This window comes from Planococcus citri, chromosome 2 (genome assembly GCF_950023065.1).
Source record: "Planococcus citri chromosome 2, ihPlaCitr1.1, whole genome shotgun sequence".
Taxonomy (NCBI): Eukaryota; Metazoa; Arthropoda; class Insecta; order Hemiptera; family Pseudococcidae; genus Planococcus; species Planococcus citri.
Genome location: NC_088678.1, coordinates 79,274,429 through 79,291,698, shown reverse-complemented (window position 1 = coordinate 79,291,698; position 17,270 = coordinate 79,274,429). Strand labels below are relative to the sequence as shown.

Sequence of the window (17,270 nt, the reverse complement as noted above, 5' to 3'; positions counted from 1 at the left end):
GTTATGTGATCTAGACATCATTTTAGTGATTATTTATCCAAAATCTATCAATTCATTCAATTCTCTCTAAATTTGACCAATTTTACCTAAATTTTATGAAAATTTTATTGCTCTTATCAATTGCTCAGTTTGTCATTTAGACGCTTGTTTACCACGTGCTTGTTTTTTCTTCTTATCAGTTTCGTTTTCAGAAAGTTGGAAATTTTGGAATTTTGGAATCTTTGAAGTCTTTTGAAGTATTCGAACTGAAAATGTGTAATTAAATACTTCTTCAACAGCTTCATTTATGAAATAGCAATCTCGATCATCACCAACATGCCCAAAGTTACAACGAAGAAAACTCGTCAACATGATTCGATCGCAAAACAAGGTAAATTTACAATCCTTCTTGTATTTTGCAACATACATATTATTTCAACCATCCATCACGAAATAAACATCAAATGTTTCTCCTAGGTATCTTGTTCAACAAGGATTTCGGTCAACACATCTTGAAAAATCCTTTAATAATCCAAGCCATGGTTGATAAAGCTGCTGTCAGACCTTCCGATACAGTACTGGAAATAGGTCCTGGTACCGGTAACATGACCGTAAAACTGCTAGAAAATGCCGCCAAAGTTATCGCTTGTGAAATCGATACAAGGTAACTGCGTTCATCTTCGAATAGATATTCTCTCGAAGCATAAACTAACTCTCAATATGCTTCTCAGATTAGTAGCTGAGCTTCAAAAACGTGTCCAAGGCACCAGTTACCAAAAAAAGCTTCAAATTGTCGTCGGTGACGCTATCAAATCCGAATTACCATTTTTCAACGTTTGTGTTGCCAACGTCCCGTATCAAATATCTTCACCTTTGGTATTCAAATTGCTTTTACATCGACCATTCTTCAGATGCGCCGTGTTAATGTTTCAACGAGAATTCGCTAATCGTCTGGTGGCTAAACCGGGAGAAAAACTTTATTGCAGATTGTCCATCAATACTCAGCTTTTAGCCAGAGTTGATCTCTTGATGAAGGTACTAGAAATTATCTAGACCTTATTTCTTGCTTCGTGACTGCAACTTAGTGTGTGTTTCAGGTTGGAAAGAATAATTTCAGACCACCTCCCAAAGTAGAATCGAATGTAGTTCGGATAGAGCCTAGAAATCCGCCACCGGAAGTGAATTTTAAAGAATGGGATGGATTGACTAGAATTGCTTTTATTAGGAAAAATAAAACTCTCAGTTCAGCTTTCAAACAAACTACCGTTCTGGGTCTTTTGGAAAAGAATTATAGAACTTATTGCTCGATGACGAATAAAGTGAGGATTGCTTGAATCATTCCTGCATTTTTTAAAAAGAATGTTCATTACTATTTTTTTTTTGTTTTACTGTTTAGGAAATTCCGGATGATTTTAATATTAAGCAAAAAATTGAAGATATTTTAGATAAAAGTGAATCTGCCAATTTACGAGCTAGAACAATGGATATCGATGACTTTCTAAAGCAAGTTTTATTTCAATTGCTTATTGTAATTCTCGAATTGAGCGTATCTAACTCTTTAATCTTTTTTCCAGGTTGCTTCACGCGTTCAATGTCGAAGGAATTCATTTTTCTTAGAACTATTTTATTATTTTCGTATTGTAATAAATTGTAACTCAACAAATGTTTTTTAAAAAAATATTTAATAAAAATTGGAACGAATAATTCATTTTAAAAATTATCAAATGCATAAAAATAACAAAATATACTTATAAACGGTATCCTTAACTCTGATTACTCTTAAGATATCAAAAAAAAATCAATCACTATCACTGTCATCGTATCGGAGCCGATTGAGCTTGGAATTCTGATTAGAAGTACTCGTACTAGCCCGAGTGGGTCTCTGCAAAAATATAAATCAATAGAACCAAATACATAATACGATCGTGGTACCATAAATGCAATTAAATTTACTTGAGATTGAGTTTTTTGAACCGTTGTAGTAAGCGTAACCGTACTACTAGCCGAAGCAGTGCCTCTAGCTCGACCACCCCTAGATCCTCGACCTCTAGTAGATGGAGCTTTCGGTGCAGCAGCAGCTCGTCCTCTGCCTCCTCTGCTTCCTCTACCTCTTTGACTAGTTGTGGTCGCTGGTGGAGCTGTAGTGTTAAAACCATCATCACTATCATCACTAATGTGCATTTGAAGCGCATCTCCACCATTATTCGAAGTACTCGCACCGCCTACACCGAAATCGTCGGAGAATACTTTTTTATTCTGAAAAGAAATTCAGGAATATTAGTTCACCGGAGGGTGATATTTGAAATGAAAAAATTTACTCACTTCTTCAGCTTCGATGACTGGATTCTGTTTTCTGTCTTCACGATACTTGGCTATAGCTTCGTCGAGGTTTTCCAAAGGTATATTCTCATCTAACAAATACTTCTGGATTTTATTACGTTGGTGTCTGTTAAAATGAAGAATAGAATTAACTATTGCATTTTGTCACATTTAGAGAGCATAATGATTGCTTACTGGAAAATTCGCTCGATCGCGTCTCTATCTCCTTTATCGATATATCTAGCAGCAGCTTCCGAGATACCTCTGATTGACAAAACTTGCATCTGTTTAGCGGTATTCACTTCATTGAAATACTTCGCTATGATGGCGTTCATTTTTATTTCCCATAGATCTTCTACTTCTTCATTTTCCAAAAATTCTTCCATATTTTCTTTGCCTTCTATATCTAAACCTTCGCGAGCTTTTCTCTCTTTGGGTTTTTCTCTAAATAGCTTTATCATATCGGTAGGATTAGCTACCTTGGATTGGAACTGTTGACCGAAACGAATGGTGTTGAAACATTGCAATTCATCGACGTACTCGACGCGAATTCGAATTAGAGGTAGGGTGGGTTGCTTGGGGTGGCCTGAATTCGAAAATAATTCAATTATATCGTTTCATTATTAAAGATTTTAAAATTGTATTTCATTACATACCTGTAATTTGATCACTGGCGTTGACAATCGAGTAATCTACTCTCTCCGTTAAGTAGCGTTGAACCTATAAAATGAAACAGGAAATTGAAACTGAATCTTTTAAAATGTGAACAGTTTTAAATGTTCGTAAAAATTACATTGTCCGCTGGATTAGGATCAACATCACGGATATTACATTCTGACAGCTTAATAGTTTCAAATATAAACGGTCGAACAGTCTTCAGAGGTAAATGATCTATCTTGAACTTCTTGTCATGGACTCGCAGCAAAGCAACGTGTTTCTTTCTAGCTTCACCTTCACATAATGAAGTAGCTACCGAGCTGCCTGTAATACACGAAAAATTAGAATAAGCACCGTATACACGCGAAAAGATTAAAATTTGATCAGGAAATTACCAGGTTGAATGACGTGAAACTCTTTAATAGGATTCCAAGTTTCGTCCAATAATTTACACTCGTGTTCGTGACCCCATATGACTAAATCCATAATTTCAGGTAAAGCTGTTTCTTGTACGTATTTAGCGATTCCACGATCGACTCGATTTTGATGACAGACAAAAATATTAAACCATTCGTTCGTACTTTCACTCGGTTGGAAAAATTGTACCTGAAGAAATACTTCATTAATATTTCACTTAACACTCAACCTGATGAAGTGAACCAGTCACTACTTACGCTATTACTCCGGAATAATCTAGCGAGACGTTCATCTTTAATATGACTCAATCCATAAATGGCCAATTTCGAAGCTCCTTTACGAAGCAACATGGGTGAAACCTTCACATCCGTTAGATCGGTCCATTTACCAAAATAGTTGACTAAACCGGAAACGCTGAGTATATCGAGCGAAGATATCTGAATAGAACCGGTAGGATCATCGTGATTTCCATGTATTGAAAACACTGGTATAGAGATATTCAAATTCGGATCTTCGTAATTCACCAAACGCTCGTAGCAGTGTTGAAAATTTACATTCGGATCACTCATAAACTCCACTGAAATGGGTCTGTAAAGTTTTAGAATTAGTAAATGTACAAAGAGCATCAGCTGTTGGAGGAATTCATCTTACCTTTCACCCATGCAGTATTTTCGTAGCAAAGCCATGCATTTGAACATACACAGCGTTGATGGTTTATTATCGTGGAATAAATCTCCACCGAGAAGGATGAAATCCACATCATTTGCTTTTGCTAATTCCAATATTTCCTCGAATGTATTGAAACTGTCTTCCCCTGCAGAAAGAATTTGTGATAAAGTAATGCAATGAGAAGAGTGTTTAGTTCAACTTACCTCTGACCGGATCATTTTCAGCGTATCCTAAATGAATATCTGTGGCGACTAGAATCTTAAATGTATCGTCGGGGGGAGAACTTGCGCTCAAGCTTGACATTTTGACCAAATTATAAGGAAAATATCGCAAATACTCATTTATTTGAACAGAAACATGTAAAAATTCACGGTGGCGGCGGGATTTTGAGATTCAGGGATTTTTGATTCAAGGATGTTTGCAATTTTAAAATTCTGGATAAAGATATTGAAAAGCGAGAAAAAACGATCCGCAAAATCCACCCTGATTTACGTGAGATTTGCTATACCTTAAGGTGTTTTTTACGTTTATTTATCTGAATGATTTTTCTCAAAAACAAAGTTGAAAATAAACAAAGTCAATAAAATTTTTATACATGGCGCTTTGTTTTTTTAAATTTTTTTCCAAGAATTGTATGAACTTGAAATTTTTGGTTTAAAAATAGGAAAAAGACGTAATATTTTATAGTAAAGTTCTCTATCGTCGAGTTCACATCCTGAAGATTCATTCCAAGGTATCTATTCAGCATATCTCTTTCATACTTGTACCCCTACTCAATTCAAAAATTGCCATCTTTCAATCACTACTTTTTCTTTCAACAGATTGAAACACAATGGACGATGACGGTGGCTTCGTTTTCGACGCAGAAGATCCGGCTGAAAAACCCGAAGACTTATGGAATACTCGTGAGCTAACTATATACGCCATCGATTGCACCGAATCCATGTTCAAGTCCAAATACGACGACGACTCTTTCTTCAGGTTATGCCTAAAATGCCTCAAATCAATCTATATGAATAAAGTAATCGGCCAAAGTAACGATCTAATCGGAATCGTGTTATTCGGCACCGAAACCAGCGAACCGGATCTTAGTTTTCAACACATTCGCACGTTCAGCGAACCCAAAGTATCGGATGCAGATGTGGTGAAAAAATTAGAAAACATGATTAGGTCGCCGAATTATTGCGATTTCTCTATCGTTTTCGGTCACAACGACGATTACGTTTTATCAGACGTCTTATGGCATTCTTCGCTGTTGATTAACAAATGCACAGCTAAAGTCAAAACTAAACAAATAGTCTTGATGACGTGTAACGACGATCCCCACAAGAACAGCAGCTCGAAACAACATCAAGCTAGAAAGAAAGCCGAAGATTTGGATGGGTTAGGTATCCAACTAGATATTCTACCTTTTGGCGACTCGTTCAACGGTGATGTTTTCTACAAAGAGATATTAAAGATCGTCAACGGCGAAGATATAACCTTACCAGACGGTAGACAGAAAGTGGAAGAGCTCCTGGCTCGTACTTATCGTAAAGATTACAAAAAACGTTCTCTTAGTAAAACCCAGCTTTGTTTAGGGAACGATATACGTATAGGTATCGAAGTGTATAACTTTTATCGTCGGCTTTACATACCATCCATAATGAAACTCGATCGTAGATCGAATGAACCTCTGAAAAGCGTCGTACAAACGTACAACACCGAAACAGGCGAACGTTTGCTGAAATCGGACCTGAATAAATGCGTCGAAGTTGGCAGTAAATCTATCTCTTTCAATACCGAGGAATTGAATAAATTACAAATGAGCGGAAAACGAGGTCTTACGTTGCTGGGATTCAAATCATTGGCGTATTTACAACCAGAACACCATCTAAAAGAACCTTCCTTCATTTACCCCAACGACGAACTCGTCAAAGGCAGCACAAACGTATTCGCAGCTTTACTAAAAAAATGTTTGGAAAAACAGAAATTTGCCTTGTGCTATTACGTAACTAGAGAACAAGGCAGATCTAATTTAATCGCTTTAGTACCTCAACCTGAGAAATGCGAAGGTAACGTTCAAATTATGCCGGCTGGATTCCATCTTATTTATTTACCTTACGCTGATAATATTCGCGAAATACAATCACTACCTACTAAAACCTCGCTGGAACCTGAGCAAATCGATATTTGCAAAAAAATCGTTAAAAAGCTATCCTTCAAGTACGATCCTCAGAGGATAGAAAATCCAAAAGTGCAGCATCACTGGGCTAACATAGAAGCCTTAGCTTTGGATCAAGAGAAACGTGAAGTTAACGATGATACACTTTGTGATTTCGAATTCGTTTCAGAAAGATTAGCTAGCTTGGAATCGTGTTTCTTGGATGCTTTTTACCCAGATGGTTATGATCCTGAATTAGAATTGACTAAGAAGAGGAAAAATCCAGCCTCCGAAGGTAGTCGTAGGGCAGCTAAAGTACCCCGAGTGCAAATTGATCCTTCTGATCCATTATACGTAGAGAAAATGGTCAAGAGTGGACAAGGTGACAAGTTGAAAGTAAATGAATTGAAAACTTATCTTCTTGAAAATAATGTTAATGTTAAAGGATACAAAAAAGGTGATATGTTGAACTGTGTAAATGATTTGCTCGGTATTGATGCCTGAAATTTATTTTTCAATAATGTGTTCCGGTTTTTGCGCACTGATTATTAATTATATTCGTTGTTCTAGTACACCGTGATTCCTAATATATTCTATGTTCCTCTTGTCTAGTTTATTAATTTATTTTCTTACAAAAAAACACAAACAAAAATATTCTTAAGTATACAAATTTATTAAAATTTTACAAAAAAAAAAAACGAAAAATTGAAAAAAAATCTTGTAAGTAACTACACAACAAACAGGAAAAAAACATTAAAAATACAGGAAAAAATTTCGTAACACAAACTTACACACAGTAATATTATTATACATTTTCGTTGATATAAAAAAAGAAAAAAATTACAACGCATCTAGAATATTAGAAAAACAAGTACCTATTCAATCGATTTATATTTTTTTCACGAAAGAAACAATAAGAGAGAGAAAAAAAAATACAAAATGAAACAAATAAATGACTAGAATAGTATACGAAAAACACGAAAAATATAAGTATAAAACATCAATACAAATTAAACAAAGAAGAAAAAAAACAAGAAAGAAAGAGAGAAAAAAATGGTCTTTTTTAAAAGGAGAAAATTGAAAACAATGCGAACGATTAAATTATGCGGTAGTATTTTGCATTGTTTCGTCTAGTTTTAAGGATAGTCATTCAACTGATCGCAGTGAAAGAGTCAAAGCTGGCAATCTGATATCGGTAGCGTACGATATTCGACCAGAATAGGCTCGGCCTCGTTCCAAAGGCCCGCCGGAACGACGAGTGCGAATGTTGAATATACCGTAAACTATGGGATTCATACATGAGTTGGTGCTGGCGAACAGCAATAAGAATCGTTGGACTTTGTGGTCGATTTTTTTGGCAGATGAGTCGTCGATCCAGAACCTGAAAAAAATCAAAATGAATGTTTAGAGTTATTTGTACTAATATGGTTCTTAATAATTTGACATTTTGGAAATACATAATTATGTATTTCAAATTTTTATTTTTGAAATTTTTGTGATTAGATGGTCATATTTTTTTAAACATAAAAAATCTCTAGATTTTGAAATCTAAAACTTTAGGAGGTAGGGGGGGGGGGGTTCCTGCACGATAAAAGGTTGAATATTAACTAATCAAATTTCAATTCTAAATATCATTCTGCAATAAATGTTGCCATAGAACACGATCAAATTTTGAATTCCCGTCCCCCAATCAATATGGTTCATCTGTGCATGACCTTCAAACCCCACCTCCCCCCGCCCCTCAAAAAAATATCAAAGTTTTTCTAAATTTTTTATTATTTTGTTGTTTTTTTTTTCGTCTCAAAAGAAGGTCTCTGATTTTAAAATTGAAAATTTATTTCATCAATTTGAACATTTTTTTAAAATCAACTTTGAGACTCCAGAACTCGCATAGAGCGACCAAAATTTCTTGGATACTCTGGAAAGCTTTTTTCTCAAAGGTTGAATTCTGGGCTTCTGAGACCAGGGTTGCGGTTTTCTTGAAAAATGAGATTATTTAGAAGAATTTTCATTCATAAATTGAAATTTTTTAAAATAACATTTCTGTTTTTTTAAAAACCACACTTAATTTTCAGTAAAAGAAGCTAAAATTTTTGGAGATATTTTTTTTTTGACAGGCAAGAGAAATGGAAATTTTACGTACCGAAAATCGAATTTCTGTGTTGTTAGGAAAAAATAATCAAAATAGAAGTTCTTTGAAATGATAAATTCATTTTTGAACTTATTTTGATCCTATCTCTATGAAAACCCTTATTTTTAGAGAATAAAAGTCCAAAATTTGGGAAAATATCGTGTTAGCGATCAAAATGTATATTTTTTAGGAAACTGAATCAATTTTTGAGCTCATTTTGACTTCGTGTGAGGTAAATTCACCTCCTGGAGAGGAGGAGGGTGGAAAAAAATTAAAATTTTGAAACACTCGGGTCTCGTAAGGTCATTGACCTCTATGCCTGGCTTTTGCGGGTCTTCTAATCTCTTAAGGTCATTCACTTGTTGGTCTGACTCACAGTTTGATGCCCGCAGGTCATTGACCTTTATATATGGTTTTTAGTATAGTGTTCGAAGGTCATTGACCTGTTATGTCAAGGTGTATTAAAGGCTGTTTGACATACTGTCTGGCCACCTAAGGTTATTAACCTGTCTGTCTGGGTTTTGAAGGACATCTAATGTCCTGTATGGCCTGCTAAGGTCATTGACCCGTGTGGCTGGCTTTTGAAGGCCGTCTAGAGTACTGTCTGGTCTCTTAAGGTCATTGATCTATCTTTCTGGCTTTTGTCAGCCGTTTGGAGGCCTGTCTCGCGTTTTGAGGTCATTGAACCGTCGTCCGTCTGGGTTTTGAAGGATGTCTGTCGTTTTGTCTAGCGTCTAGCCTCTTATTAAGGTCATTAACCTATCTGTCTGTCTGGCTTTCAAAGGTCGTCTGGAGTCCAATCTGACCTTCTAAGGTCATTGACCTGCCAACTGCTTTTTAAAGACTGTCTGATGTATTGTCTAGCCTCTTGAGGGCATTGACCTGTCCATCTGGATTTTGAAAGTCGTCCGGAGTACTGTCTGGCCTCTCAAGGTCATTGACCTCTATGTCTGGCTTTTGTGGTCCTTCTAATTTCCTAAGGTCATTCACCTGTTGATCTGACTTACAGTTTGGTGCCCTCAGGTCATTGACCCTTCTATATGATTTTCAGTATGGTGTTCAAAGGTCATTGACCTGTTGGTCTGACTTACAGTTTGGCACCCGTAGGTCATTGACCTTTCTATATGACTTTTAGTATGGTGTTCCAAGGTCATTGACCTGTTGTGTCAAGGTTTATTAAAGGCCGTTTGACATACTGTCTGGCCACATAAGGTCATCAACCTGTCTGTCTGGGTTTTGAAGGACATCTGTCGACCAGTATGGCCTCCTAAGGTGATTGACCCGTGTAGCTCGCTTTTGAAGGCCGTTTAGAGTACTGTCTGGTCTCCTAAGTTCATTGACCTATCTGTCTGGCTTTTGTCAGCTGTTTAGAGACATGTCTGGCCTCTTGAGATCATTGGCATGCCCATCTGGGTTTTTTAAGGATGTCTATCATCTTGTCTAGCCTCTTATTGAGGTCATTGACCTATCTATCTGTCTGGCTTTCAGAGGTTGTCTGGAGTCTGACCTGACATTGAAAGGTCATTGACCTGTCAACTGATTTTTAAAGACTTTCTGATGTATTGTCTAGCCTATTGAGGGCATTGACCTGTCCATCTGGATTTTGAAAGTAGTCCGGAGTACTGTCTGGCCTCTCAAGGTCATTGACCTCTATGTCTGGCTTTTGTGGGTATTCTAATTTCCTAAGGTCATTCACCTGTTGATCTGACTTACAGTTTGGTGCCCTCAGGTCATTGACCTTTCTATGTGGCTTTCAATAAGGTGTTTGAAGATCATTGACCTGTTGTGTCAAGGATTATTAAAGGCTGTTTGACATCCTGTCTGGCCACATAAGGTCATTAACCTGTCTGTCTGAGTTTTGAAGGACATCTGGCAACCTGTATGACCTCCTAAGGTCATTGACCCGTGTAGCTGGCTTTTGAAGGCCGTCTAGAGTACTGTGTGGTCTCCTAAGTTCATTGACCTACCTGTCTGGCTTTTGTCAGCCGTTTAGAGTCCTGTCTGGCCTCTTGAGGTCATTGGCCTGCCCGTCTGGGTTTTGAAAGGTGTCTATCATCTTGTCTAGCCTCTTATTGAGGTCATTGACCTATCTGTCTGTTTGGCTTTCAAAGGTAGTCTGGAGTTTGACCTGGCATTCAAAGGTCATTGACCTGTCAACTGGTTTTTAAGGACTCTCTGACGTCTTTTTTGGTCGCTTAAGGTCATTGACCTGTCCATGTGGGTTTTGAAAGTCATCCGGATTACTGCCTGGCCTTTCAAGGTCATTGACCTGTCTGTCTCACTCTTGAAGTATGTCTGCAGTCCTGTCTGGTCTTGTAAGGTCATTGACCTGTGTGTCTGGCTTTTGAGAGCTGTCTAGAGACCAATCTGGCCTCCTGAGGTCATTGGCCCGTCTGTCTGACGTCATGTCTGGCCTCTCAAGGTTATTGACCCGTCTGTCTGCTTTTTAGGGGCGTCTGAAGTCCTTCCTGACCTACTAACCATTTTGCTTGGTGTCAAGATGTATGTTATTCATGGTACTGAATCCATTTTTTAGGCTTATTTTTATTCCATCTAACGAGAAACTCTCCCAACCGCCCTTGGAGAAGGATAAAAGTACAAAATTTTGACAAATGTTGCGTTGTAAGTCAAAATGTATAAATATTTTGATGTATAGAGCTCGTTTTTGAACTTATTTTCCCCTCTTTGGATCATTAATCCTCCTTCTATCCCCTTCAGGATTTAAAATTTTGGGAAAAGTATGACACTTGGGAAAAAATATAGATACTTAGTATCAATTTCTAATGCTGTATTAATCATGTATTTTTTGCACTTCACGGAATTGATAAATTATTGATTTTTTTCGCAGGCTTGAAAATTTCGGAAAAATATTCTGTTTTGAAAACTTGAAAAAGAATTTAGATCAGTTTCAGAAGTATACGTTTGACTTTCAGAAACATGAAAAAATATTCAGATTTAATTTTATGAATTCTTGACAATTTTTTTCGCTTTCCAGAACTCGAAAATTTTTTTAAGTTCTTGATATTTTTTCAATCTTCTAAAAACAGCCAAAATTATTTTTCACCATTTTTTTTTTCACTTTTTTCATCTTGGGAGAAGGACGAGGCTCCATAGCACAACATTTTTCAGACAAGGGGAAAATCAATGAAAAAGGAATAATTTTTTCATAAAATTCTACAATAAAAAAGAAGCAATTCTTTAAAATAGAGACCACCAAGGTGAATTGTTTTTCAATTTTTTTCGAATTTTGATGGAATCTCCTAATAGCATTAGCAAGAATCCTAGTTTTTTGTAAAAATTGCCAAAATCTCATTTCATCTTACAAATTGCTAAAAAAATTGTCGTTTTTTTTGCTAAAAATCACAGTCTATTTTTTTAAAAATTTGAATAATACCACGAACTTACCAAACAGCCATAACGTAATAAGGTGTCCAACAAATGATGAAAACCACCACAATTATTATAGTCATCTTCAAAGTACGACTTCTAGCTCGTCCCAAGAATCCTAATCCCGATCTTCGGAAACTATCTGTAAACAACAAAGCATTTTCCTTATTTACTCTTTTAATAATAATCTATCGCTGTATAACGCCCACCGCCGACATCATCGACGCGGACGTAAATAATAATAAGCTATATCATACTCGTCTTATAGATAGGTACGAATAATAATAATAAATGAGAAAATATAGGTATAGGTAATTCATCTCAAATAACACTCGAGAGTTCGCATTCCATCAGTTGGTATGTATTTTCCCTTCATCTCATCGCAATGCATAATAAAAAGCTGAATTTGAGAATCACAAACTGAGACAGAGAGAGAGGAAAAAAAAAAGAAGGAAGAAAACACAACAGCGAAATAAAAGAGCAGATTATTATCGTAATAGTACGCTCTTTCTCTTTCCATGTTGTACATTGTAGAAAAACACGTCAAAAATACAACACACTTTCGACACGACAGGGACTGGGAGAGAAAAACGCCTGTAGTAATTTATTTTCATATTTCAAAGACACCGATTCGCCGATTCACCAACAACGTGTTGATACTCGTGCTATTCGCTGTTATACAAATCGAAAACACACAACTCGGTGTTTGAAATTTTCGAATACGAATAAAAATACAGAACAGAACGTATTTACGGCGAATCGAGTAGGCAGTTTGTTCAACGTCGACGCGTTAATTACAACGTAGGGACTATAGAATTATATAGAGGAACAGGCAGACTGGAGGGGAAAAAAGCTGCTCGTACTGGAAACTGTAAAGTGGGAAACGTGTACTCTTCGCAGACACGCGGAGCGTTTATTCGCTTAATTACTCCTTTTTGCTATTTCCTCTCTTAAATGCGTCAAAACGTTTGTTCACATCGCGTAGGCCCCTGCCAAATGACGATATCATCGAATCGACGCGATAATTTTCACTTCCACAGCATAAACTGATTCTGCAGCAAAGTATAGAAATTTGTAGCGTGTTTTACTCGTTTCGAGCCTGAGCTTGCTGCTGTTGGCGATGAAAATCGTAAAATTTTTAAACGCTTCCGATTTTCAACTCACCTTGGCTTGTTTACACGAAAATTTCGCCCAAAGCTTACAGAGATAATATCGACTGAATCGAGTTTTATGACCGAACCATAAGTTTATTTCGTTTTGTACAAAGTAACTATGCAACGCATCGATACGAGCTTTTGCCAGATTTTGAGGACGTTTTTATTACTCGATCATTAAGTTTAGTTACCTTTTACTCTACGATCGGGCATTTTTTCTCTGCTTCTTTTTTTTCCTGGGGAAATTACCTTAAATTTACGGTCGGGTACTTTCGACGAATAAATTATGATAATTTTTTTTTTTACCTTCGTTGAATTTTCTACTCGTAATACACCCTCGAATTCGACACGACGATGTATATTTATGAGCTAATTTCTAATTTTACGTTAACGATTAACCCAGATTTTTGCATACTCGAAATGATTAGATTGATTAGAATTTTGTACCACTTTTTTTACTCTTCTCCATCTGTCCCTTCTGCAGACATATTTTTATAGCTTGACTATGTTAGTATTTTCAAGTTTCAACGAACTATAATATCATTTTTTCAGAATGGCCATGGCCATGTTTTTCAGAGAAATAATTTTCCCACAATTTTTTTTTTTTTGAAGTAATTACCGAAGGTGTATTTTAGAAGCGAGCTTGGAAAATATCGTGAAAGTAACATGTGCAAAAAGTGAAATATTAATGTTTTGGAAAATATTACCTACCTACCTGTCCATCCGAAGACATTAAAATTCGTTTAAAAAATACTCATTATAGGATTCTCCCAACACGTGGTTTCACATGTTTGCTTATAGGTATATTTTAAAAATAGTTACTCAATTACTATACAAAGTGAAAGTAGACATATGGGAAGGGAAATTTTCCAAGTAGGTTCGATAAAGCGAAATTTAATCACCAAATAGCAAATTAAGGTATCAATTTTCACGAACGATGAGACGAGAATTAAAAACCGATAACACGTTTCATTTAACCGCCTGGTGTATGGATGAGCGATTGCAAAACGTTTCGGGATATACTGTTCTTGGTAAGTAAATAGTCTGGCGAGAACGTGTACAATGTACAGACTAAATTAAAGGTACTTTTACAGACTAATGTTATCGTGGGCGAGTGATAATGATAACCTTTGATACTCGTTAAAGTAATATTACCACATACTCGTAATGCGAATTCACATGTGCCCCATGTGTGTTATAATGCGGGCCAAAATACAGAAAAATAAAAATGTATAGCATTACATGTTACTTACCTATTATACTTTTGTACTTTACCTATCTATTCATCTATAGGTACAAATTTTACTATAGAATATCGAGTATATGCTGAGTCGAAAAACAAAATAAAGATTTTGTTTGAAAATCAGTTCGTCTCACAATAATTGCAGCAAGACTATAAGTAAAATTTAAAAAAAAAAAAAAAAAAAAAAAACTGAAATCGATCAACTTAAGTGACAAGTTATGACAATGTTTAAATGCAAACATTCAAGGTGTTGGTTCTTCTGATATACTTAATAGAAAGTGTTATTCATGCGAATTGAATCGAGAAGCATAATTTGAACGATAGAATAAGTTTGGGACCAAGCACGAAAAAATCGAGAAGCTTCCAAAAATACACCTTCAGGCAAAATTACCTATACAGGTGATGAATTTTCATTCTCTGATTTTTAAACATTCAAATTTGGCGATTTTATCAAAAAAAAAAAATGTCAAAATTTGATCACATTCAGGCGAATAGTTGAAATTTGTTTCTCAGTCAATTTTTGACTTTTAAAATTGATTACCTACTCGCAATTTTAATTCGTTACAAAGTTTTCAGTGGATATCTGAATTTCTCATTACTTTTCAAAAAATCTCATGAAGAAGACCAGAATTATATTCACAATGTGATTTTTTGTTTATTTTTATGAAAAGGTTATTTTCAGTTTTGATTTTTCTAAAATTTCATTTTTCAATTTTCCTTATTTTAAGTTTTTTTTTTTTTTTTTTGCAGCACAGAATCAGGATTGTAAAAACGACTTCTTTTGTTTTAGTGTTTTAGTTTTTTTTTTATTTTTTCATTTCCGTTTTAGGTCTTTACTGGTTTTCTATTTTTTATTGTTCTCCTAAAATTTTAATTTAAACTCAATTTTCCATTATTTTATTTGGGGAGGAGGAGGGAGGAAGTTACAACACTGAATCATGGGATGAAAAAATAAATTTTTTCGGGTTTGAGAAGTTATCAAGTTTTTTGGTTTCAAGATTTTATGATTGCTTCATTTCTTACTTTCTTTTTTTTTCATTTTCATTTTCAAAGTTTGTTCTCCCAAAATTTAACGTCATTTTCCAATTTCTCGTTTCTTTACCGTTTTGGGGGGGGGAGGGGGGTCAATTCAAACCTTTGATTTTTATTCTCATTTTATTAAATCCTTTTTTTTTACTTTTTACAAAATTGAACGGTAAATGGTCGAGAAAACAAATTTTTTCGGTTTGAAAATTTTCCAAGTTTGGGTTTTTCAAGTTTTTGATTTAATTTTTAGGTTGAGGGGGGGGGGTAGCCTTTGTTTTTAAGTCTGTCTGTCTTCGCTTTCAACTGTTTTCGTTTCTCCAAAATTGTGTTTTTAACGATATTTCAATTTTTTTTCGTTTTGTTTTCTTTTTTTTGGGGGGGGGGGTATTTTCATTTTGCCAAACCCTCCCAACCAAGTCCAAGATTCTAAAAACAATTTTTTCGGTTTTGTTTTCCATTTTTGCTTTTTTAAACTCAAGTTTTCGCTCTCAGTTTTCAGATTTTTTAGGTTAGAGGGTTAAGAGAACAAATTTTTCTGTTTTGAAAATTTTTTAAATTTTTTGGTTTTCTTTTTCAGTGTTTTATTTTTCAACGTCGTTTTTCATTTTATTTTTGTTTTTATTTAAGTAAGAGAAAGGAAGGGGTTTTTGGTTTTCAGTTGTCATTTTACATTTTTAATTTGTTTCTAGCATTTTTTTGAATTTCAAGGTTTTTTTTAGGTTTTTTAAATTTTTTAGTTCTCAGTTTAGTTCAAGTTCTTGTTTTCACTTGTTATTTTTTGGGTTGAAATTTTTTTTCTCTGTTTTGGTTTTACTATAATTATAAAAGTTCAATTTTTAAACAATAGGTAGGTATTTTTGTTATTTTTACTTTTTTTTTTTGCTTTTTCAACAATGAATCAAGTTTTTGAAAACGATTTAGTTTGGTTTTGGAAAGTTTATTGGTTTTCTGGTTTTCAGATTTCATTTTCAACTTTTTTTTCAGTTCTTGGCATTCGTTTTCAAGTTTTTTGATTACTTTTTGTTTTCAGTTCTTGTTTCTCACCGATTTTCTATTTTATTCATTTTTCAAGACCCCAAATCAAAGATGTAAAAATGAGTTTTTTTTTTCGTTTTCAGTTTTCCATTTCAAGTTTTTGTTTGACGATTTTCAAGTTATTTTTTATCTTTTATTTTCCATACTTTTTTTTCATTTTTGCAACCCTAGTTTAAATTTTAAAGTAGATGTGTGATTCAAAATTATGCAAAAAATGAAAAAATGAAAATGAAAAACTTAATTTTTTGTAGGTATTTATTTGTTTTCATATTTCAGTTTTTGTGTTTGGATTTTCTCAGTTTTCATTTTCCGTGTTGGCTTTCTTTTTACTGTTTTCCCTAATTTTCGTTGATGGGGGTTTCAGCTCTTACAGTTTAGGTTTTTGTTCTCGTGTTATGTTTTTATTCTCTTTTTTTGTTTTACTAACAATTTCAATTTTTAGTCAAGTCATTTTTATTTCAATTGAAATAATTTTTTTGAACTTTTGACAACATTGAAACCGGTTTTTGAGAACGATTTTTTCTCATATTTTAGAGAGTTTTTAGTTTTCTGGTATTCAGATTTCATTTTTATTTTTATTTTTTCTCGTTTCTACTTTTTGTTTTTACGTTTCTTGATTTAGGTTTTCAGTTTTCGTTTTTTCAAATCTTGTTTGTTTTTTTCTCATTTCATATAATGCAGCCCATCAAGGATGTTTTAAAAAATGTTTTTCCAGTTTCGTTTTTTAGTTGTAAAAACGAATTCTTTTTTTTTTATTTTGGTTTTCAGATTCAATTTTCTTTTCAGTTTTCAATTTCAATCTTTTGTTTTATGTTTTGTAGTTTTTTGTTTTTTCGAAACTTTCATTATTAATGTCAAGATATTTTTCCTCCATCTTTGCATCCTTCGTTTGAATTAATTTGTGATTCAAAATATTCCAAAAACTGAAAAAAATAAGTTTAAAAAAAAAATTTTAAAATGGAAAACATAATTTTTTCTGTTTTTATTTCAAGGTTTTCTCAGATTTCGTTTTTTTATTATACATTTTGTGCATTATTATTTTTATTTCCCGGTTTCATTTTTCCAAAATTTCGTTTTTATTTTTTGAAACGCCATTTTCTAATTTGTTTT

General features: G+C 34.4%; 4 protein-coding genes across 6 annotated transcripts in view; 2 read left to right on the top strand and 2 right to left on the bottom strand.

The window, feature by feature from the left end:
* Positions 1–155: 155 nt before the first annotated feature.
* LOC135837894 (probable dimethyladenosine transferase) lies at positions 156–1,739 on the top strand. The gene is made up of 6 exons (XM_065353326.1): positions 156–370; positions 457–643; positions 711–1,014; positions 1,077–1,298; positions 1,376–1,482; positions 1,554–1,739. The coding sequence occupies exons 1-6, from the start codon at positions 316–318 to the stop codon at positions 1,594–1,596; spliced, it is 918 nt and encodes a 305-aa protein (XP_065209398.1). The 5' UTR covers positions 156–315; the 3' UTR covers positions 1,597–1,739.
* On the bottom strand, positions 1,643–4,451 carry mre11 (double strand break repair nuclease mre11). Its single transcript, XM_065353318.1, has 10 exons — positions 4,245–4,451; positions 4,024–4,186; positions 3,630–3,960; positions 3,351–3,561; positions 3,092–3,279; positions 2,955–3,018; positions 2,494–2,884; positions 2,302–2,425; positions 1,933–2,235; positions 1,643–1,861 (listed from the first exon to the last, which is right to left on the bottom strand). Exons 1-10 carry the CDS (start codon positions 4,342–4,344, stop codon positions 1,778–1,780), a joined length of 1,959 nt encoding a protein of 652 aa, XP_065209390.1. The 5' UTR covers positions 4,345–4,451; the 3' UTR covers positions 1,643–1,777.
* Positions 4,452–4,616: 165 nt separating this feature from the next.
* Irbp (Inverted repeat-binding protein) lies at positions 4,617–6,791 on the top strand. The gene is made up of 2 exons (XM_065353320.1): positions 4,617–4,774; positions 4,863–6,791. Exon 2 carries the CDS (start codon positions 4,874–4,876, stop codon positions 6,686–6,688), a length of 1,815 nt encoding a protein of 604 aa, XP_065209392.1. The 5' UTR covers positions 4,617–4,774; positions 4,863–4,873; the 3' UTR covers positions 6,689–6,791.
* A 45-nt stretch (positions 6,792–6,836) lies between these two features.
* The window catches only part of LOC135837893 (adipokinetic hormone/corazonin-related peptide receptor variant I-like), a 104,707-nt gene continuing 94,273 nt past the window's right edge, over positions 6,837–17,270 (bottom strand). For all 3 annotated transcript variants that reach the window (XM_065353325.1, XM_065353324.1, XM_065353323.1), the window contains 2 exons: positions 11,721–11,844; positions 6,837–7,565 (listed from right to left, as the gene is read on the bottom strand). In XM_065353325.1, coding sequence (XP_065209397.1) covers positions 7,331–7,565; positions 11,721–11,844 — 359 coding nt within the window. In that variant the 3' untranslated portion in view covers positions 6,837–7,330. The remainder of the gene's footprint in view (positions 7,566–11,720; positions 11,845–17,270) is intronic.